This window comes from Lissotriton helveticus, chromosome 4_1 (assembly GCF_964261635.1).
Source record: "Lissotriton helveticus chromosome 4_1, aLisHel1.1, whole genome shotgun sequence".
Taxonomy (NCBI): domain Eukaryota; kingdom Metazoa; phylum Chordata; class Amphibia; order Caudata; family Salamandridae; genus Lissotriton; species Lissotriton helveticus.
Window position 1 is genome coordinate 584,140,549 of NC_136063.1, and position 23,692 is coordinate 584,164,240.

The window sequence follows — 23,692 nt, forward strand, 5'->3', positions numbered from 1 at the left end:
AGAAGTGGAGTAACCAATGCAAGTAAATAGGTCTTTGAACTCCATGAGACCTCGAAGTAAACAAGGGGCATGCCTGCAAGCCCTTGGAGAAAACTTGGGGGCTTAAAGTAAGGTAGCAGGCAGCATGCCAACACATAAGTCAAGTTGCAGAGTGGCAGTACCTCCAGCAGCAGGCCAGCCCAATAAATCAGGTAGTCCAAATGGTGGTTCCTTCTGGCAGCACAGCAGTCCTCTGGCAATCTGCAGATTGTAAAATGAGCAGCGTCTGGTTACAAGTCCCACGCAGTGTCTAAAAACATGTGGTCAGAGCCCCTGTACTTACACTCAAAAATGTCTTTGATGAAGGGGTGACTTCATAGGAACCCTTAGAAGTGTGCAACAATTCCTTTCAACCTAGCCCTGGCTTCAGATGATCAGTAGGGGTTAAATTAGCCCTTTGTGTGAGGGCAGGACACAACCTATACAAGTGTTAAGAAAGGACCACCTCTTCCGGCCCTCGAAGACTATCAATATGCACATGAATGTAGATGCATCCCCTGCCACACCCAGTCCTTCCTGTGTTGTGAATGTCTGGAAAGTATTCAACATGTGTATTTGTCACCCTACTCAAGACGTGTATTGGAGTCATGCTGCAAACCACAGAGTCATAAGTGCAGAGAAATGTCCACTTTCTAAAGGCCCAAAATACAATGGGATTTCTAAGTTGAACATATGATGCCATTGTTTCGGATTTTGTGATTGATGACAACAATCTCCATGAACAATTAATAAACAAGCATCAACACCACGTCATAAGACCCCAGAACACATTTCATTTGTTGTAATATTGATTATTATTTTGGGTAAACATTGGATGTCTTGTTATTAACTGTTATTGTAAATAAGCTAAACATTGTTTAAAAGACCTTACACTCTTTCGAGTGATTTGAGCAGTGCACTGGGTTTTCCAGATAGTGATCTGGAGATTTCCCTACTTTCTAAAGGCGGCATTTCTAAAATAGTAATGAAAAAACCCAACTACACCAGTTACCAGGATTTATCACCACTATTCTAAACATACCAAACATAGCAACGTCACTCCTTTCTGATCAGGAATTACTATTTAAAAGTATATGAGGGAATTCCCAATGCTAGCCTATGAGAAAAGTAGGCCTCACAGTAGTGAAAAACAAAATTAGCTGATTGTCTCTACCGGGACATGCCACACAAAGGTACATGTCCTACCTTTTAATTACACAGCACCCTGCCCATAGGAATACCTAGGGCCTATCTTAGGGTTGACCTATATGTATTAAAAGGGGAGTTTAAGGCTTCGCAATTAGTTTTAAATGGCAAGTTAAGGTGCAGTGAACTGTGCACAGAAGTCCTACGGCGGCAGGCCTGAGACAACTTTGAAAGGCTACTTCTGTGGGTGGCACAAGCAGTGCTGCAGGCCCAATAGTAGCATTTAATTTACAAGCCATGGGAATATGGGATACCACTTTCCGAGGGACGTACAGGTAAATCAAGTATACCAAACAGGTGTAAACCAATCATACTTTGATTAGAGGAGAGAGCAATGCACTTTAGCACTTCTAAGCAGTGGTAAAGTGCCCAGAGTCCTAAAGCCAACAAAAAGATCAGAAAAATAGGCAGAGGAAGGCAAAAGGTTTGGGGAGAACCCTGAAAAAGGGCCAGGTCCAACAACCTGTTTGTCGTAACCAATTGTGAACAACAATCAGTGAAGAGACTCTGGTGGCTCAAATACTTCTGATACAGGGGACAATAGATGAGGCTTGTGCGTCGGAACCCTCTACTTACGGCACTGGCATGGGTGTTGTGAGGCTAATGGACCCAGCTCTGAATGGTATTGAGCACATTTGCCCCCCACCTCCTAGTCGCTGCCCCTGACTGCCAACCTGAGAGAGTTAATTGAAGGACCACCAGCTGGGGAAATTGGGATTTTTTTTTCTCCTTATGGGAAAGGTGCTTCCTCCCAACCCTGCCACAGCTTGGGAGACTTAGTGATCACCTCATCTTGCTTATTGTTGAGTGTTAGAGCAGCACATAAACATTGGGGCAGTGGACTTCAGAGAAGTACATTAAAAATAAAGGGTACAACTCTTGTTGACTGAGGAGGCTTGCCTTTTCACACGCCTCCCCTGTATCAGTGGGCGGGCTCGCATGCGAAATTCAGTCACTTCATGCATGTCTGATAAAATTTGCCACAGTTTTTGTTTCCCAGTCCTGTGCGGTTTTGCAGTTCTGCATAGGACCATAAAGGGAGATGTCACTGTCAATTCAGAGAGGCAGCTAGATTTCCTGAGGGGCAGGCAGGAAAAAATGCAGAAGAGAAACACTGGATTAAAAATCTGAGGGGGACAGAGAACAGGCAAATAGATGATAAAGTTTTGGCTTCTGGGGTAGGCACCAAATGACCATAAAATCACTGGATACAAGACGTTTGGTGGTAAAAATGCAGTAACTCTGGGGAGCAGCCCTAATGTACTGGTAAGGTTCAATACAGCTATACATATGCCTTTAGCACTGTCGTACATACTGCAGTGTAGGATATGATATGCCAACTTCCACATGCTCAGGCAAATGCAGTAGGGTTGCAGAGGAGCAGCATAATATAAAAGGCCTTGAAGGGCAGGGTGAAAGCAGGAATTGCTGCAGGTATGCTGTTGGCTGGGATAAGGACATTGAGGAGAATAAAGTAAAAATAACTAGCCACATAGGTGAGGTTCTCAAGCCCGCGATGAGCCTCCATGCATGTCCTGAGAGCATGTAAACAAGGTCGTCTTAAGGCTACTTAACAAGATTATGCAAATATGGAGATCACATATAGCATCCCAGAAGGAGACCTCGATTTGCAATACTGAGCGAAAAAGGGTATTTTAGAAAGCCCCGCCAGAGCAACGAAAAAACAAAAATGACAGGAAACATCATGAAAACAGACATTTTCGGAAGCATGTTTCCTTTCAGTTGCAAGCGCAAATGTACCAATTTTCTGTTGTTTCACTATATATAAAATCATATATTCCAGGAGTCTTTTCAACCTGCTTAGAACTTCGACAGGTACCTATTTGTGAACCATTTTCCTTTCAATCATATGCATTATCCATATGTTCAAAGAATATATTAAATTAGTGTACGAAAGTGTAAACAGTAACAGCCATGTAGTAAATTAGCTGACTGTTGCCATCTTAAAGCCCAAGGTTACTGAACGTGACTGCACAGTGCACTGGTGCAGGTTGCTGAAGAAGAGTCTAATGAACAGGTTACAATGTGATCATGTGTGTGAAGGCAGACCAGCCATTATACTCTCTACTCTTCCTCCAGGCAATCAAACTCTACAAAGTAACAAATGGCCCATTTCCATCAAAGCAGAGAACTGCTATCCCAAACCTGGATATAATGGCACACACTGTAAAACTACTATGAGCCTCCTTTGCATTCAACGACACCTATATTTATTAACTTACTCATGAAATGAGTAAACACAGATAGAAATGTATTTGGATTAACACAGATTTTAACTCACCTCTCCTCCGTTCACAAAATCTAGAACAAAGTACAATTTTTCTGATGTCTGGAAGGAATAATGTAATCCGACTAAAAAGGGGTGCTTCACGTTTTTCAAAAGCACATTGCGTTCTGCCATTATATGTTTTTGCTGAAAGGAAGAAAAAGATCAACGTGAACAAAGGAATAAATGTTTTTCCTCTTTTTAAAAACATTATGTAAATTATCTTTGGACCTCTTTCCTGTTTAGAACAATTTTTTTCTGTAACACTTTGACAGCATAATATTTCCCGTCCACCTTCCTTCTTGCAAGAAGAACCTGTTGGAGAAGAGATAAACAGTGACTTAACTTGTACCATTCAGAACAATCTTCACATTTTTTAAGGAAAATGTTAGCATATTTTAACTTTACTACTAAGCCACAAACATACAGAGTTCTCTGATCTAAAATATTGTTATGATACATAAAACACTCATCTTGTGGTTTAGGGCTGTAATTTTTCTTCTGGGAAAATAAGCACCTACTTTGCCAAAGCTTCCTTTGCCAATAACTTGCAAGAAGTCAAAGTCTGTTGGTTTAGCGCTGAAAGAGATGAACCAAGAAGTAAGTTAAAGCGGGTCTTAGCTCTAGGAAAGAATACCAACATACAAGGGACTCAAAAAACAAATTAAATATTATATAATTTGAAAATTACAATTGAAGTCAAGAAAACTTTCCTTAAATAGATTTTGTCACAGTGCATTTTGTTGCCCATTTTTAAAAATGCACTTTCTGCATTATGCCTAGGTATAACGTTTCACGTTAAGAGCCAGACAGTCAACAAATTAGCCCAGTTACGTTTCAGCAACCACCACAGAAACCCTGTACAGTGCAACGGATTAAAACAAGTGAGGACTTTCAGAATAGATTTCTAAACGGAAATATAAAGTGATGGTCGAGGAAACGATTTACACATATGAAATTAGAAAATCCTGCCTTAGTAAATCCGAAATACTGTACCGGTTATTAGTTGACACTAATTTTTTTACATACAAGGTTTCTCATGTGTTGAAAGGAAGGCTAACTGCGAAGATACAGAATTAAACAAAGGTGCTGAGTTGCGTCTCCCTACGTTCCACATTTCTTATTTGGCACCACAATTAAAATATTCTCCGTCATTACAAACACAAATGTGATATGTAACAATCAATTCTTCTGCGAAATAGAAATGGTCATATATGCAACTAAAGAAAATGTCAGCATTAATTTCAGCATTCAGCAATTGTAGAGATAACTTACTTGGGGTTTCCGGATGGTCCCAGGTTGATATTTCGCGAGGCAAATGACTTCTGTTGGAATGACCCAAAAATAAATAGTGTAAGTAGTGTACAGTGAGTTCAGATTATTTGCTCGGGTGAAATTTTGAGGACTCTCTTTACAGTTTAAACAAGCTAAAAAAGAAACTGTCATAGTATGTGACATTCCCTAAAATACAGTCTAGAGCTTAGATCTATTTGGCTCTCTCTCCACCTGTCGGTCACCAATGTCTAACTTTCAGGTCACACAGAATGAATGCTATGTCAACTGCCCCTTCTGTCACAATCACAATTATCTCTTTGAAAAACAGGCAGGAAATGTGTTGTATTAAAATGCAGTAACGTCCATTAAAGTTGCCTTTAAAGTAGAATATATGTAAAGCAGTTCAGTGATATGAAGCCTATACTAACTAGCACGCCTTTTAAAAAGCAGCTTATTAGAACAAAAACTGAAGATAGGGCTGACATTCCCTCACTGATGTTACTCTAGGACAGCGTTTCTTAACTTTTCGGTTTCTGAGGATCCAGACAGAATCACTATTGTAACCCAAAGACCCCCACCTAGTCCTTATGAGAAGCTGGGGACCCCGGCCTAAGCAATTTCTATGATTTGATTTTCGGAACACACAGAGTACAAAAATAAGTATACACCTAACAAATGCTCAAATACTGAAATATTTTGTTTAATTCTCAATCAAATATAGAAACGTTTTCCCATTTTAAATTTTGCTTCTTTATTTGTATATGCTTTATTCATTTTAATGTCCATAACATGATGTGAAATTCACTGGTTTCAGCGGGCCTGATATATATTGATTTCAAAGCTCGGTTTGTCACCCGTCTGGCATTATGTAGATCTTATCCATCTTTCTTAAAAATGTTTAGACGTTATTGTTCACTGTCCATGCTTGAGGAGTCAAGAACTTGAAAGAGGAGCTTTCGTGGCTGTGGCCCTCAACATGTTGGCCATTCATAGAGGTTTCCCCTCCAATTAATTATCTGACTTTTGGAAAGGCCATTAAATCCCTTGTTTTTACAGCTTAGTCCCAACATGTTCCTGTGGGGTGAGTGACTGGATTCATCCCACCGAATGCCAAGAACCCTTTGACTATGAGTGCATTTCATAAATATAAAACAAACACGGAACAGAAGGTTTACCCTTAAATACAAATGATAACCTGGTTCGTATTTCCTACAATGAGAAAATTCTATTATGCATTTGTGTTTAGATGTGAAGTTTGCTGATAAATTTTACTTACACACATGATCACTGTTAGTACTAATGTCATGAATTCTACTATATCAATGTGAAATGATTACGATAAATAAAACGTAAAAATATTTTTTATTTTAAAAAAAAAGGGACTGACACAATAACTCTTCTTAAGGACGAACATTACACAGCACAGGCACAGCACAGGAATCACCCTGACTGTGCAGGTCTAATGTTTTAATCCAACCATTTCATGATTAAGACTAGGCATCAATACTTTGAGAGGGTATATATGATACAGGATTTAAGAAATCAACAGAAACACAACTAGATCTTCACCCTACACACAGCATAACCCTCTGGTGTGCGAGTAAACAGACTATTTCTGGTTTGGCATTTGAATAATGCAAAAAAAAAAAAGCAAGCGGGTTTAAAATCAGTATTCAATATGAAACACTTGTTGATAGCACGCTCTAAAGAGGAACCATGTTAAAATATTTTACTTGAAATGTACAATCACTTTATCATGCGAGCAATAGTAAAACACAGTGGATTTGTTAAAGTCAATATCTGGATACATATGGTAACTGTAAATGGATGCAATACAATATTGCAACCACTCAGTGTCAAGAAGATATAGGCATTCTGTGCTCAAGAGCTTAAACGGTGACAGTTTGATTATCAGTTTTCTTCATTACTTTTAATCATCTTTACTTTTCCTGAACACAGTGTACCCCATGTCGTTTTGAATACTTTTTCTTTTAGTTTACACTGCTCCTGTTTTCTTGCCCAAACCCGGGTGGGATGCCGAAACGCCTCTCATGAGTGGGTGGTAAATTAGGAAGCACTGAAAAGTTAGAGAAGGCTAGGAGTAATAAAGATTACCAAACGTAATTCTACCATTACCCCCATGTCACGCTTACCAATTCGAGTTAATAATTTTGAGTGACACCAAAACATGGTTGCACCAGCCATTGATTTTTTTTAAGTATGCAGCAACATTCAGTGTCCCACTGCCCCTAAAAAACCTCAAAATCAAACGCGGTTGATGATGCCTCCTGTGCCCACAATTTATATTGACTAATGAATACGTTAAGGAATATCAATTTAGCTGCCTTGCAAAGGTCGAACAAAGTAACTACAGAGTCCCCTGTAAGACCCATTCACTTCCCTAGGTAGCTCACCTGCTCTGTGCACGTGAATGAATGTTCACCCCATGTGTTGCGGGTACAGTCCACTATGTTTTCTGTCTCAAGTTGGTTAGTTGGCAATGAGCCTATACTTTGCCAGGGTATACCATAAAGGTAACGAGGAGACCACAGCTTGTGCCAACAGAAAGTCCAACGGTGACAATAGAAAAAAACAGGGAACTTGCATTATAAAACATGAACCACCACCAGTGATGAGCATATGCTTGTGACACCGATTTAGCTAGACCTGCTAAATCTTTTTAGCTAACTGATAAGAAACATCTCTGCTTCATACCTAATCTCTGAAGTAAGCAATGGAGAAAGGTTTACCTGTACCAATAATGGACGCAATTAGCAATATGATTACAAGGGAGGGACCAAAGGAGTTTCAAAATGGCTGGATGCCCTCACTTAGAAAAGCATCTGTGAATGAGGAAAATACTAACAAGGATTGGCAAAGCCAATAGGTCTGGCCTGAAAAACGTGCAATGTTTTCGTGAAATCGTTTTTTGGAAGTATATGCAATAGCAATTAAATGTTTAAAGTAAAAACCAACAGTAAATACAATTAGAACATTGGAATGTTGGGAGCTCCATTGAAAACAATGGAGTGCTCTGGGCTTATAATGGCTGGTATAAGCCTGGAGCTCCAACTTTTCAATCTTTCTTTGTTCACAGCTCTGACTGTGAACAAAGGCTTCAGGGAGCCTGAGGGGATTCCCATCCCCTCACGCTCCCATAAGGCTTTGTTCTTTTTTGTTAGAACATTCTGCCCTCTAGTGGCAGAATGTTCTAATAGCCTTATAGTCCTTCGTAGCTGGGCTCTCCCTTGTTAAAGGGTTGGAGAGGGCCTTTAATAGCCGACATAGCCCTCTACGGCGGGCTATAATAAAAGAAGAGATTGACTCACAGGTCCTTGGCCTACTTTTTGTGCAAATGTGCATATGCTCAGATAAAATGTTGACATTTACAGTGCAAGAGAGCCAGTGGCTAAAGTGGACTGACACTGCCACATGCTTGCAAGCAGTATTAGGTGGAAGCAAAAGGCAAATTACAATTTAAACAGGCCAGTGGATAAAGCGTCCTGATCCTAAGTCCTTGTATGTATGTATGAATGAATGAAAGTATGTATGTATGTATGTGGATTTTCTTTATACTTTTGTCAACTGCAGGAGGCTGGTGAGACATTAGAGTTGACTATATCCTACTTACCAGTATGCATCTGTTCTTGGCATGTAGGGCTGCTGATATTCATATCTATAGCATAGATCGCCGCCTAGTGTTGGGTCCGGATGATTGCACATTGTTGTCCTGGAAGAGTCTTCGAAGTATCACGAGATAGGTGGCTCCTCCCCTGGACTACAGTGCGCATGGGCATCGACTCCACCCCCAGATTGTTTTTAGCCATTGTGGCAAAGATGGAGTGTAACAGTGTGAGCGATGGCCATGCTAAGAGAAAGTGTAAATTCTGCAGCCGCTACAGGCGCCGGGGAGGAGGGCGGGCGATATGAATGTCAGCAGCCCTACATGCCAAGAACAGATGCATACTGGTAAGTAGCATATTCAGTTCGAGGCATGTGGGCTGCTGAATTCATATCTATAGCATAGAATACATAGCAGTCCCTCCATTAGCGGCGGCCGCCTGTGCCAGCTGCAGACGTCTGAAAAAGTGTTTTGAGAACAGCCTGCCCTACAGCTGCCTGCTGCTTGGAGTGCACATCTACACAGTAGTGTTTAGTAAACGTGTGTGGGGTAGACCATGTGGCTGCTCTACAAATGTCTTCCAAAGGTATATTTCCGAGGAAAGCCATGGAGGCCCCCAACTTACGGGTGGAGTGGGCTCTAGGGGGGACCGTTAAAGTGCGCTTAGCCTTTTGATAGCAAATTTGAATACACTTAACGATCCACCTGGCTATACCTGCTTTGGAGATGGGGTTGCCTTTGTGTTGGGCAGAAAAGGCAACAAAGAGTTGTTTCGTCTTCCTAAAATCTTTGGTCCTATCAATGTAGTACATCAAAGCACGTTTGACGTCCAGAGTGTGGAGCATTCTTTCAGCCACCGTCTCTGGATTTTGGAAGAACACGGGCAGTTCAATAGTTTGAGTGACATGGAACTGTGAAACCACCTTAGGAAGAAATTTAGGGTTAGTGCGCAGCACCACCCGGTTGGAGTGAATCTGTATGAAAGGTTCTTGTACCGTGAGCGCCTGGAGCTCACTAACACGTCACAGTGACGTAATGGCTATTAGGAAAGCTACTTTCCATGTTAGGAATTGAAACTTGCACGAGTGTAGAGGCTCAAAAGGTGGACCCATCAGTCGTGTGAGTACCACATTAAGATTCCACTCAGGAGCAGGAGGGGTCCTGGGAGGAATGACACGCTTGAGCCCTTCTAGAAAAGCTTTAATGGCAGGTACTCGGAAAAGGGAGAGATGCTGTCGGTTTTGGAGATAAGCTGCAATGACGGATACATGTATCCGAATGGAAGCATATGCCAGATTGCATTTGTAAAGATGCAACAGATAACAAATGATGTTGTGCGTGGACGCGTCAAGCGGGTCAATGTTGTGTTCCACGCCATACATGACAAACCGCTTCCATTTTGCTGCGTAGCATGCTCTGGTGGTGGGCTTTCTTGCCTCCCGTATGATATCCATGCAGTCAGGAGGCAAGTTGAGGTAGCCAAACTCTAAGACTTCAGGAGCCGGATCGCCAGGTTGAGCTGTTGCGGATCTGGGTGCTGAATGTCGCCATGGCTCTGCGTCAAAAGTCTGGGTGTGAGGTGCAGCCTTTGATGCGGTACCACGGAAAGTTCTAGAAACGTGGTGTACCATGGTTGGCGGGCCCACGTTGGAGCAACCAGGATGAGCGTCATCGAGTGTTGCTTTAGCTTTCATGCCACCAGCGGTATTAGAGGTGCTGGGGGAAAAGCGTACGCAAATTTGCCTGACCAGTTCATCCATATCACATTGCCCTGCGTCTGTGGGTGCGGGAACCTGGCGGCAAAGCTTTGGCATTTGGCGTTTTCCCTTGTGGCGAACAGGTCTATCTGTGGATGACCCCACTGCTGGAAGTACGGGTGGAGCACTGATGGATGTATCTCCCACTCGTGCATCTGGTGGCTGTACCTGCTGAGCAGATCCGCCATCTGATTGTCCTTGCCTGGGAGGTGTTCCGCCATGAGGAAGATGTTCCTCTGAATGGCCCACTTCCACATGCTCTGAGCCAGATGAGACAACTGTGGAGAGTGTGTACCTCCCTGCTTTTGAATGTAGTACATGGCTGTCATGTTGTCCGTCCGGATCAACACGACTTTGTTGCACAGATGTACCTTGAATGCCTTCATCGCCAGGAAGATTGCCATCAGCTCTAAGTGGTTGATGTGCATCTTCCGTTGCTGTGTTGTCCATAGTCCCTGCACTGTGTAGTGGAGCACATGAGCTCCCCAACCCTGTAGAGAAGCGTACGTCGTTAGGATGATCTGTGGAACAGGCTCTTGGAACGGTCGGCCCTTGCAAAGGTTGTGTGGATTCCACCAATGCAGAGAGGCGTATGCCCGACCGGTCACCAACACTAGGTCTTTCAACTGTCCGTGAGCCTGATTCCACTGACGTGCCAAGCACTCTTGAAGCGGACGCATATGTAGTCTCGCATGCGGGACAATGAAGATGCAGGAGGCCATCATGCCTATCAACTGCATGAACACACTTGCTGGAAGCGAGTGTTGCGGTCTGAACTTCTGGATCAGCGACTGAATGCTGTTGATCCTCACAGAATTTGGCTGAGCTGTGGCTGCCAGAGTATCTATTGTCGCGCCCAGATACTGCCGCACATGGGCTGGCTGAAGGTGCGACTTTGGATAATTTAGCGGAAACCCAGATCGTGAAGAAGGTGAATGGTGTGGGACATGTTGGCAGCGCACTGCTGGGCTGACTTTCTTGGACAAGCCAGTCGTCCAGATAAGGGTAGACGTGAACGTTTTGTCTCCTGAGGTGCGCTGCCACCGTCGCCAGGCCTTTTGTGAACACCCTGGGCGCTGTGGTCACTCCGAAAGGGTGGACTTTGAATTGGTAATGCTGATTCTGAAAGGTGAATCTGAGGTATTTTCTGTGTGACGGATTTACTGGAATGTGAAAATATGCATCTTTTAGATCTAATGTTGCGAGGAAATCCCCTTGATTGAGCAACGGAAGAACCTGCTGCAGCGTGAGCATATGAAAGTGTTCTGAGAGAATGTACTGGTTCAGGGGCCTGAGGTCCAGAATGGGTCGCAGGGACCCGTCCTTCTTTGGGATCAAGAAGTACAGGGAGTATACTCCTGAGCCCTGTTGCTCCACTGGCACAAGCTCGATTGCCCCTTTTTGCAGCATGACGAGCACCTCTTGCTGCAATAAGTGCAAATGCTCTGTTGACATAGGACGGTGCCTTGGTGGGATGTTGGGTGGAGTGGATGTTAACTCCAGACAATAACCGTACTGTATACGTTTTCTGACCCACCTGTCTGTGGTGATGGATTTCCAGACTGGCAGGAACTGTTGGAGTCTCCCCCCGACAGGTGTGGTATGGTCGGGGGGCAGTGACAAGGCGTCACTGTTTGTTGGTGGCGGAGGATCGGGAGTTGTTGTTTCCACAACCTCTGCCCTTGGTGCTGTTGCCGCGATAGCCGCCTCTACTCTGCTTGTTGTAAGAGGTTTGTGCACCACCTTTCGTGTACTGTGTTTGCTGGGACATCTGGCCTCTGGAAACACCTCTATTGCTTGAGCGACGAAAAGTACTACCCCATAACTGCTGGGACTGGAGAGCCCCCATGGACTTCGCAGTCTTGGTGTCTTTCTTTATTTTTTCCAGGGTGGTATCCACCTCAGGTCCAAATAAGTGATCAGGGTTTACAGGCTGATTGAGGATGGTGGTTTGTATCTCTGGTTTGAACCCGGAGATTCTGAGCCAGGCCTGACATCTCAACATCACACTTGTGTTAATGGCCCTGGCCGCGGTGTCCGCTGCGTCCAGTGCACATTTAATAGAAGCATTTGAGATGAGCTTCCCTTCCTGAATGAGCATCTCCGCTGCCTCTTTATACTCATCTGGCAAGTGTTGTAACAGGGTCTCAAGTGTATCATAATGTGCCCTGTCATATCTGGCCAAGAGGGCCTGAGTGTTTGAAATACGCCAGATATTGACCGCTTGAGCCGCCACCCTCTTCCCTGATGCTTCTAGCACTTTAGATTCCTTGTCAGGGGGAGGAGCATCACCAGTAGTTTGTGAATTCGCCCTCTTCCGGGCATTAGAAACAACTAGAGAGTCCAACGGCAACTGGCCCTTGATGTAGGTAGGGTCGCCAGGTGCCGGCCGATACTTTTTTCAATTCTGGGGTTTATTACCCTGGCACGTGTGGGTTCTTTAAAAATGTCCGCAGCATATTTCAAAACCCCCTTCAGCATTGGCAGAGTCTTGACAGTCTTTTCAGATGTGGAAAAGGTATCAAACAGAAAATCCACTTCAACAGGGTCAGCATGCAGCTGGACGTCGTGATTTGTAGCTGCCCTCTCAATTAGAGCATTAAATGCCGCATAATCCTCAGTAGGCGAGGTTTTAACAGTATATACTTGAGTGTCCGGGGAAGTTTGCGGATCCCCTGGGTCCCCAGCATCTGCCCATGAGTCATGGTGATCCTCAGGATCAGTGTCAGCAGGGAAGTTGTACTCTTCATCCTCCCCTTCCCCAGCCTCCACATCAGAGTAAGTGGGTGAGGTTGGAGCAGTGTCCTGAGGCCGTGGGTAAATAGGTTCAATTAGAACCGGGGAATACGTAGAAGCCTTTTTCCTCTTCAAAGGAATTGTGTAGGACTCCATAGGTTGTGCCGGCGTGATCTTTCGCTTATAGATGGAAAGTTGGCCGGTGTCGGCGTCGATAAATTGCTCCGACTGCTCCTCCATCAGGGGTTGTTGATGTTTTGTGCCTACAACTGCAGGTGTTGGCTTCGGTCCCGTGGACACCTTCTTGGGCGCGTCGTCGACCGTCTTGGGTGCGAACGCCTTCGGCGCCACTTTCGGCGGCAGCGTGAACTGGATCGGCGCCGTCGACTTTGGCGGTTTGGCAGCGGGCTTCGGGTGGAAGTGACCTTCGGATCGACTGCGGAAGCCTTGTTCTTGATGCGTTGCAACGAGTCCGATACCTGCTTTCTGAAGGATGCGGACGGTTTCGTCGACCCGACAGGTGTTCTCGATCCACCAGCATGTGCAGACTCGAGTGAGACATTACTTTTGGCCTGGTCCGGGCGACGTGCCGTGTCGACAGTTCTTGGAGTTCATGTCCTTTGGTTGTGTCGACGGCCTTTGGCGCCGACGGTTTCGGGTCGGCGGCCTTGACAACCTTTTTCGGTGCCCCAGTCTGCGGGCCGACGCCCTTGAGCGACTTCGGTTCGACGCTCTTGAGCGACTTCACCGGACCGACAACCTTCTTCGGCTTCGGCTGGCCCGACATGTCCGAAGGCGTGGAGGCGACCAAAGCGACAGGCGTCTTCTGTGTCGACGGCGTCTCGATCACTTTCGGTTTCGTCGAGACCGAAGCTTTCACTTTCGGTTTCGATTTCACGAATGGCGGCTCCGTAGGAGGGTTCGTAGCCGGGCCCGTAGGCGAGACCGTGGATCCAGGTGCAAGATCTTGGGTAAGGCCATGTGGCGATCCCTCGACCTGAGCCTTAGTGATTGTTCGAACGGGGCATAGCTCTTCCCCTGAGCTATCTTCCGTGGCCCCATAGGCCTCATTGTTGTCTCCTACCTCGTCGACGTCTTCTGTATCGAGCATTTCTACGTCTGCGTCGTAGTTGGAGTCGATCTCCGCCGCTGGAGTTGAAATCGGCTCCCGATCTTCTTGCTCGTCTGCTTCTTCCCCCTCGAAAATGTTCACCGGGCAGGGACCGTCAGCTGGGCCTCCTGGCGCGCCACGCGCCGAAGTCGAATCGTCTTCTTGGAGCGAAACGGGAACAAGCCATACAGTTGGCTTCATCGTGATCCGGCGACAGGCACTTGTTGCACACCGGGTGGACATCGATGTGGGGATACTTCGAGTTGCACACGGGGCATCTCTTGAACGGGCTCCGTTCCATGATGATTCGTCGAAGTCTGGCTGCGTTGACTAGGCCTCAAGCACCGAAGATCCACGCGGGTCCTCCGGATGTCCGACTCAGGAACTGAGCCGGAACAGAGCTGGGCACCGAACGCAAACAATACCGACGATATAGGAAAGGCCTTCGGGCCTAAAGAAAAGTTTCTATCGATTCCGATCTTGAGTGATCAAATATGCATCCGAACCCAATGGCGGAAAAAACCAATCTGGGGATGGAGTCGATGCCCATGCGCACTGTAGTCCAGGGGAGGAGCCACCTATCTTGTGATACTTCGAAGACTCTTCCAGGACAACAATGTGCAATCATCCGGACCCAACACTAGGCGGCGATCTATGCTATAGATATGAATTCAGCAGCCCACATGCCTTGAACAAAAATATAACCAGATGATGCTCCAACTACAAATCTACATTGAGTCTAGGAAACGTTTGGGAGAATGTAACTCAATCTTTAGACCGGAGGCTTTTATTGATATAGGGCAAAGTGGGTGGAGGAGACCCTGCTGTGTTGAAGCAGATCCATTTATCGCCAGTGTTCAACATTATATCCCACCACTGGCAGAGTTCTATATACTGTGGCCCACCACTTCGTAATTCAAAGAATGGGAGAGGATGTGGGTTTGTGGGTGGCAGACGCACAATGGTTACATTATTTCTTGACAGATAGAGAATAAAGAGTCTTAATAGAACTAGTGGAGTATGCAGTTCTCTTGTTCGTCACTCTCACTTTTAAATATGTATGTCATACCACTCAATGACTTTTACCTGCTACTTACATTGAAAGTAGAATTTCATAACTACACCCGAGTGGTGTTCAAACTATTTAATGATTGAACCAGAAAATAATAAAATAGAGGAAACATTTGAGCTGATTCAGCAGTGAGTGGACACAAACTACTTAAGGAACTTACTTACAGTGTGTGTGTCCTGTGTACTGTATGAAGAGTGCATTGATGTCAATTTCATTCTAAAGATTGCAGGATGATATAAGCTCCTACAATTAATGCTAGTGCTCGCTAGGCGCAGGGTAGCTATAACTTGGATGGGGCAGCAGGGCCCAGAAGTGCCCATCTGGCTTAAAGATGTCTGAGAATGGTCCCTACCTGAAGAAGCCCACATGAAACTCACCCGAAGGGACGAGAAGCTACAAGAAGACTTAATGGTTTGGCGTGATATGTGTACCTCTGGGTTGGCGAGAGGGAGCCCTCCACGCAGGATACAACTGACAGCGAGGAGAACGGGTTAGATGTAGACAGTGGGTAATCTCCACACTGGAAGTCAGTGGCATGCTCGTGCTACTTCCTCACTGTAATAAGCTTGCGAATGATTATATTTCCCCATTGTTCCTTTCTTCCCCCGATGCTACCTTCTGTACTACTGCCATTAATAATGTCAACAGTATGCCTTCATACGCTGCATTATTGCCAATTTGTTTTTGTATACACAAAATGTAAACTGAAAAATAAAGTTAAAAAAAAAGATAGCAGGATGGATATCCGCCACTTTCTAGCTCATGTACCACTCTGCTAGGTACGGTCCTAAACCCGATTCCTTGTAATTAGCTCTGGCATGGCCTCCCCAAAAACAAAATCAGGGCTAACTACTCCCATTTCTAGTCTGAACATAGAAAAGTATCACCCACTTACAAGGTAAAGAACGTAAAGGTAATTGGTGACTCCAAAAGGCCCATGGATAGGCAAGTAAAATCTATCACTGCTTCAATGATCACTTGAAACCTCTAAGGCCAATTCAGCCCTTCCTAGAAGCAGAGCATTGTGCCACTGCTGCATCTGCAATATTAGCAGGAACGTATGCTCCAATCGCCCCCTTGCCTCCAGTGCTCTCCTTCTCCCCTCCAGATACTCTCCTGCCTGTGCTAGACTGATGTTCATCTTCTTCACTCTTCCTCGCAACTCTTCTTTTCCTGCTTCACTCACTCTTACCACCATTAACCAGTCGTCATAGACACCAAGAAATCCCACCTCCCATTTAACTCTTAGTATTATAAGTGTAATGTGAAATGTGAAATCATGGCGCAAAAGTAGAAAGCGTCACACAGATATACATGGTGAAAGAACAGTGCAGGCCAAAAACTTGTGCTGATGAGAGAGAGAGCTGAAGAGTTCACTTGAAAGTAGGATGCATGACCAACAAGGTTGTAGTTAAAGGAAAACTCGTGTTTGACAAGCTTAAGGGAATCTTACAGCCTTAACACACAGGCAGATTTTAAGCATTGTTAGACCTGCAAAAAAGGATGTATACTGAGGGTCAATCAATCAATCAATCAGCGAATTTGTATAGCGCGCTACTCACCCGCTAGGGTCTCAAGGCGCTGGGGGGAGGGGGAGTTGCTACTGCTCGAACAGCCAGGTCTTGAGTTGTTTCCTGAATGAGAGATGGTCCTGGGTCCGCCGTAGGTGGGTGGGGAGGGAGTTCCATGTCTTGGCCGCCAGGTAGGAGAAGGATCTTCCTCCAATGGTGGTTCTGCGAATTCGTGGGACGGTGGCGAGGGCGAGGCTGTCGGAACGGAGCTGGCGGGTGGGTGTGTAGAATGTGAGGTGGCTGTTGAGGTATTTGGGGCCCATGTCGTGGAGAGCCTTGTGTGTGTGGGTGAGGAGTCTGAACGTGATCCTCTTGCTGACGGGGAGCCAGTGCAGGTCTCTCAGATAGGCAGAGATGTGGTCGTGACGGGGGATGTCCAGGATGAGTCGCCCAGAAGCGTTCTGTATCTGTAGGAGTCTTTTTTGGAGTTTGGCTGTGGTACCAGCGTAGAGGGTGTTCCCGTAGTCCAGTCGGCTGGTGACGAGGGCCTGGGTGACCGTCTTCTGGTTTCGGTGGGGATCCACCGGAAGATCTTTCGGAGCATGCGCAGGGTGTTTAAACAGGATGACAAGACGGCGATGACTTGCTTGGTCATCGTGAGGGAGGAGTCCAGGATGAAGCCTAGGTTGCGTGCATGGTCCGTTGGCTTGGGGGCGGTGCCCAGGGCAGGGGCCACCAGGAGTCGTCCCAGGCAGAGGGGGATGGTCCCAGGATGAGTACTTCGTCTTGTCTGAGTTCAGTTTCAGACGGCTGAGCTTCATCCATTCCGCGACGTCTTTCATTCCTTCCTGGAGGCTGGCTCTGGCGGTGGTGGGGTCGTTGGTGAGGGAGAGGATCAGCTGGGTGTCGTCAGCGTAGGAAATGATGTTTAGGTTGTGTTTTCGTGCGATGGCTGCGAGGGGGCTCATGTAGATGTTGAAGAGGGTGGGGCTGAGCGAGGAACCTTGCGGAACGCCGCTGATTACTTCGGTGGCCGTGGATAGGAACGGGGGGAGGCGGACTCTCTGGGTTCTACCGGTGAGGAACGAGATGATCCAATCCAAGGCCGTTCCTTGGATTCCGATGTTGCTGAGGCGCTGTATCAGGGTGCGGTGGCATACAGTGTCGAAGGCTGCTGAGAGGTCCAGGAGGATGAGGGCAGCTGTTTCCCCGTTGTCGAGCAGGGACCTGATGTCGTCGGTGGCTGTGAGGAGGGTGGTCTCGGTGCTGTGGTTTGCTCGGAAACCGGACTGTGAGGGGTCGAGGGATCCGTTTGTCTCGAGGAAGGCGGAGAGTTGTTTGTTGACGGTCTTCTTGATGACTTTGGCAGGAAAAGGGAGGAGCGTGATGGGGCGGAAGTTCTTGAGGTCCGTGGGGTCCACGGTGGGTTTCTTCAGGAGGGCGCTGAGCTCGGCATGTTTCCAGCTCTCCGGGAAGGTGGCGGATTCGAAGGAGCTGTTAATGATGTCCCGTAGTTGGGGTGCGTTGATGGAGTCGGCTTTGTTGAAGATCTGGTGTGGACGGGGGTCGGTTGGTTAGCCGGAGTGGATGGTGTTCATCGTGCGGGTGGTGTCTTCGGTGCTGAGCGGGGTCCAGGTGCAGAGGGTGGTGGTGGGGGGCACTGGTTCGGAGGTTGGGTGCGTGGTCTGTGCGCCGAAGCTGTTGTGTATATCGGCGATCTTGCGGTGAAAGAACGAGGCGAGTCGCAGAGGTCTTGCGAGGGTGTGATGTCGTTGTTGCAGGTGCTGGGGTTGGAGAGCTGTTTAAGGATGCAGAAGAGTTTCTTGCTGTTGTGGGTGTTGTTGTCCAGTCGTTCTTTGAATGTTGTCCTTTTGGTGGTGCGGATCAGCTGATGGTGTTTGCGGGTGGCGTTCTTGAGGGCTGTCATGTTTTCTGTCGTCTGGTCGTGGCGCCAGGAGTTCTCGAGGGTGCGGTAGGTCTTCTTGGAGTTTTTGAGGTCGTTGGTGAACCACGAGGCTTTCTTGCTGCCGGGTCTGCTGGGAGGGTTCTTCAGTGGTGCGAGTTCATCGGCGCAGTTGGTGAGCCATTGTCTGAGGTTGCGGGCTGCTTCGTTGGGGTCCCTCGTGTTGGTGGGAGGGTGCTGGCTGAGGGAGGTGGTGAGTTGGTCGGCGGTGATCTTGCTCCAGCTTCTGCGTGGAACCTGTTGCGGGTGGTGGTGGGCCGTGGTTCTCCTGAAGTTGAAGTGGACGCAGCTGTGATCTATCCAGTGTAGTCCGGTGGAGTGGCTGAAGGAGATGTGCTTGCTGGAGGAGAAGATGGGGTCTAGCGTGTGGCCGGCTTAGTGGATGGGGGTGTCCACCAGTTGCTTGAGTCCGAGGTTGGCGAGGTTGTCCAGCAGTGTGGTGGTGTTGCTGTCATTGTTGTTCTCCAGGTGGAAGTTGAGGTCCCCTAGGAGGATGTAGTCTGAGGAGGTTAGGGCGTGCTGGCTGACGAAGTCTGCGATGGCTTCGCTGAATTGTGTGCGTGGTCCCGGGGGTCTGTAGATGAGAGTGCCTCTGAGGGTGGTCTTGGGGTCGGTGTGTATCTGGAAGTGAAGGTGCTCGGCGGTGGTGAGGGTGTCGTCGGAGTAGGTCGTGATTCGGATGGTGTTTCTGTGGACGTTGGCGATGCCTCCTCCGGTTTGGTTGACGCGGTCCTTCCGGGTGATCTTGTAGCCATCCGGGATAGCTATGGCGATGTCGGGGGATGAGGAGGCGTTCATCCAGGTTTCTGTGAGGAAGGCGACGTCTGGTGATGTTGTGTCGAGGAGGTTCCAGAGTTCGACGGCGTGCCTGTGGACGGAGCGGGTGTTGAGCAGGATGCACTTGAGGCGATTGTTGCTGGTGTCTGGCTTGGCAGGAGTGGTGCAGGTTCGGTGGCAGGTGAATTTGCAGGCATGGCAGGTGAAGGGTCCGTGGGTGCGTTTCGGGTTTGGCTCGGTAGCAGGCGGGGTTTCGACCGGCGTTGAGTGCGTGGAGGGTGGCAGCGTCGTAAGTCCGTCATGTGGGCTGGCATCGTCGGGGGCCATGGTTCCTGGTGCTGGGCGCGGTCCAGGCGCGGACGGGCGCAGACGGGCTTGCCTTTGGCGCGCCTTCGGCGCACAGATGATGCATCTGCTGCGCGTGCTCGCTGCGCGTATGTGCGGTCCTCGCCATAAATGGCGAAGTGGGAGGGAGGGGCAGCTGGGAGGCGGGAGCGGGCGGTGAATCGGAGGGGGGAGAGGGTATAGAGGAAAAAGGGGCGGGCCGCAGGGGAGCAGCGGCGGGGAGCTGGTGGGGTCACAGAGCGGGAAAAAAGAAGACGTCGCAAAAGGGCGGCGAGGGGGCACAGAATACAATGCAGTGACACAATTACAGGGCACAGAGAAAACAAAGCAGTGACACAATTACAGGGCACAGAAGAACACAAAAACAGTAGAAGTACTAAAAATTGAAAACTTAGCAAGGGTAGCGGCGAACTCGGGAAGCAGCGGTGATCATTTGGGCGCACTTACGGGGGGGGGGGTGTGCGGTGCGTGGAGCGACCGGCCCTGCGAGCAGGGTCAGAGGTCACAGCTCATCACCTCGCGGTCCTCGCCATAAATGGCCAAGTGGGAGGGAGGGGCAGCTTGGAGGCGGGAGCGGGGCAGCGATCGGAGGGGGGAGAGGGTACAGAGGAAAAAGGGGCAGGGGAGCAGCGGCGGGGTCACAGAGCGGGGAAAAAGAAAACGGTCACGAAAGGGCGGCGAGGGGGCACAGAATACAATGCAGTGACACAATTACAGGGCACAGAAAAAACAATGCAGTGACACAATTACAGGGCACAGAGAAAACAATGCAGTGACACAATTACAGGGCACAGAAGAACACAAAAACAGTAGAAGTACTAAAAACTGAAAACTTAGCAAGGGTAGCGGCGAACTCGGGCAGCAGCGGTGATCAGTTGGGCGCACATACGGGGGGGCGCGGTGCGTGGAGCGACCGGCCCTGCGAAGCTGCATGTGAAGCAGCAGATTGATACCTGCTGTTTACTTGTGTGGACTTGCCACTCTACTAGTCACGCCAGTAAAGAGCTGTTTTTTTACACTGCTAAGAGGAGTCTGTCTTTTTCTTTATTCTGAAGTTACCCTACAACATCAGTTTTACCCGTTTTTATCTAACTAATGTTGTGTGAATTTGAAATGTATTTGTAAAGAAAATACCAACTTTTCTACACACTCGGCGTTCAGGCTCCCCAGCTGCTTCCCGAACACACCCCTCTGAGGCAGCTTATCACGTTGGGTGAGGGGAGGAGTCTTAGGCAGAGACCAGCCATTTATGACGACCGCAGCCCGGGTAGCGGGCACTTAGCATTGTGCGGCTACCCAGTGGATAGCCAATTTGTAGCCACAATCCGTTTTACTCGTTTTTATCTAACTAATATTGTGTGAATTTGAAATGTATTTTTAAAGAAAATACCCCAACTTTTCTGAGCAATCGGCATTCAGGCTCCCCAGCTGCTTCCCGAACACACCCCTCTGAGGCCTCCTATCACGTTGAGTGAGGGGAGGGGGCCTAGGCGGGCCATTTATGACGGCCGCAGCGCGGGGTCCCGTGGACGCGCACTGCGGGCGCGCCAAAGGCATGCCAATGGCAAGCCTGTCTGCGCCCATCCGGGCCCAGGGGCCAGTCATCATGCCCAATTTGTTACATACTCCTCTCAGGAACTTAAGACAGCTTCACTCGACGAGGCATGTTCTTAAGTCTGCCACTCACGTGAGATGGAGCCAAAATGAAATCTTATCACGGAAATCATTCACTGAAGTGTTGAAGCTTATCAGCCTTATCACACAGCCACAGATTCAGAACAGACACAGGTGCTCGGCTCTATTAATTTATTATCTAAATACCCGTTCTTTAGTCCAGCATCAACTTAACATTTTCCTACTTTTATCTCTGAAAAAAACAGACATACTCTTAGTAACTGAAACGTGGCTGGCACATGTATCTACCCCTGACATTCTGGCTGCCTTACCCAATGAATATTACATCCTCCAGACTACCCGCCCATAAGGAAAAAGGGGAGGTGGAGTAGCAGCTATTATTCACCAAGATCTCAAATTGTCTCCCTGCTGTAGACAACGTTGTAATCAAATTGGAGTCGGATTCCGCCCCGCTCATATGTGCCTTGCTTTATAGGCCCCCGCAACACATGCCATTGTTCCCTCACTTATTGATTGAACAAATTGCCAATTTGTTAACTAACCAAGCCAAAATTTTGTTAATAGGTGACTTCAACTATTGGTCTCCTAATCAAGTTAAACTTTGCTCAGCAGGTATCTTCAGCCACACACATTAAAGGGCATATATTGGACCAAATTTGGACCATTAACTTAGCAAGGTCTATGCTTGAGATCCTGCCATGTTCATGGTCAGACCATCACCTAATAAAGTTTCCCATATTGAACCCAACTATGGGGAAAATTCCCACAGCTGCGGGGGAATTGGGGAGGTAATGGAACTCAATCAATAAACATGAATTCCACGATACTCTGGCCAACACAGCCCCAACATTTGAACCGGATGTCAATCTTCATGAAGAAAACATCTCAGCTTGGCTATTAGCGGCCAGTAATAAGTATGCTCCACTTACAAAATGTATTTGGTACGTCGTCTCGGTGCACAGAGATGGTTTTCTCCTGAATTAAAATCTCAAAAACTGGTCCTCCCCCAACTGGAAAGGAAGTGGAGACAGAATTATTCTCCTGAGGGGAAATACACCTACCTGGCGGCAATGGGAGAATATAAAAAGACTATCCCGTAGGCTAAAGCCACTCATTTTTCCTCCAGAATCCTGACATCTAACAATAGATCTGAGGAAATCTTTACAATTGTAAATGAATTAGCTAATTCAGACAGAGTCCTAATCAAACCTAGACCCACTTAAGCACTCTGCGACTCCTTGAACAACTTTTTTATTTAGAAGATTTCCATTATTAAAGCCAGTATTCCCACACATACTTCCAACGCGATATCTCCCTCTACATATAGGAACCCCTGCTCTCTTGAACATTTTCCAGCCATCAGCACCCAGGCCTTTTATGACCTTCTGTCCACAGTAAAATCAGGATCTCTAAGGCACTGTTGTCCGCCGCATGTTTTAAAAGATGTTTTCTCTGCCCTCTCGGGATCAGCCCTCGCTCTTTTGAATGAGTCCCTTTCCCAGGGATGCGTCCCTAAGGCTTTCAAAGAGGCAACTGTGGTCCCCCTCTTGAAAAAACCAGGAGCAGACCCCCCAGATTTCGTCAAACTACCGCCAATCTCTCTGCTCCCATTCCTGGCTAAGGTACTGGAAGCCCATGTGGCAAAGTGTTTGTCCAATTTTATGGAGCAATCCAATTACCTTGACCCACACCAAGCGGGTTTTCGTCACGCCCACTCTACGGAAACGGTGAGCCTGGCGTTCCTGAATGCACTGCGAGACAAAGCTGACAGAGGCACTCCTCAGGCCCTGGTACTATTGGATCTCTCTGCCGCATTTGACACGGTCAACCATGTTATTTTGGCCGACTGTGTCAGGGAGGCCGGCATTCAGGGCTCAGCCTTTAGCTGGATCAGATCTTTTCTTGAGGATCGTTTCCAGTCAGTCCGCATAGGTCAGCTATGGCGCTTCGGTGCTCATGACGAGCTGAGCTCGTCATGACCGCGCCCGTTCCGTGGAACGCTCGCACTCTGGGCTGATTCCGCTGCTGTGCTGAACGTTCCATGTGCCCCCCCCCCTCTGCCCCCCAGCACAGCGGGGGAAACAGCCCTGCACGGAAGGGGCTAACATCTATCTACGGCCTCTGATTCAGTCCCTGAAGGAAAGGAATGTAGCCACCTTTAACTATGCCGATGATTTACAATTGATGTTCACCATCGACAATTCACCGAAATCAGTCGCAGAATTTCAGGCTACCATGTTGTTCATCCGTCACTGGACCACAACCATCTAAAGCTTAATCCAGATGAGACTGAATTAATTTTGATTGGGGCCAGCCATAAATTCTAGGGCCCACACCTCTGACCTATGGAATTAGGACCCTCCCCCACCCCCTCCTC

General features: G+C 47.5%; 1 protein-coding gene and 1 long non-coding RNA gene across 4 annotated transcripts in view; one reads left to right on the top strand and one right to left on the bottom strand.

Moving 5' to 3' along the window:
* LOC144828763 (uncharacterized) overlaps positions 1-23,692 on the top strand; it is a 442,674-nt gene that overhangs the window by 267,862 nt on the left and 151,120 nt on the right. The window lies entirely within an intron of this gene.
* The window catches only part of SGK3 (serum/glucocorticoid regulated kinase family member 3), a 517,133-nt gene that overhangs the window by 215,944 nt on the left and 277,497 nt on the right, over positions 1-23,692 (bottom strand). For all 3 annotated transcript variants that reach the window (XM_078687207.1, XM_078687206.1, XM_078687205.1), the window contains 4 exons: positions 4,787-4,836; positions 4,033-4,090; positions 3,743-3,826; positions 3,527-3,658 (listed from right to left, as the gene is read on the bottom strand). In XM_078687207.1, the coding sequence (XP_078543333.1) occupies positions 3,527-3,658; positions 3,743-3,826; positions 4,033-4,090; positions 4,787-4,836 (324 nt within the window). The remainder of the gene's footprint in view (positions 1-3,526; positions 3,659-3,742; positions 3,827-4,032; positions 4,091-4,786; positions 4,837-23,692) is intronic.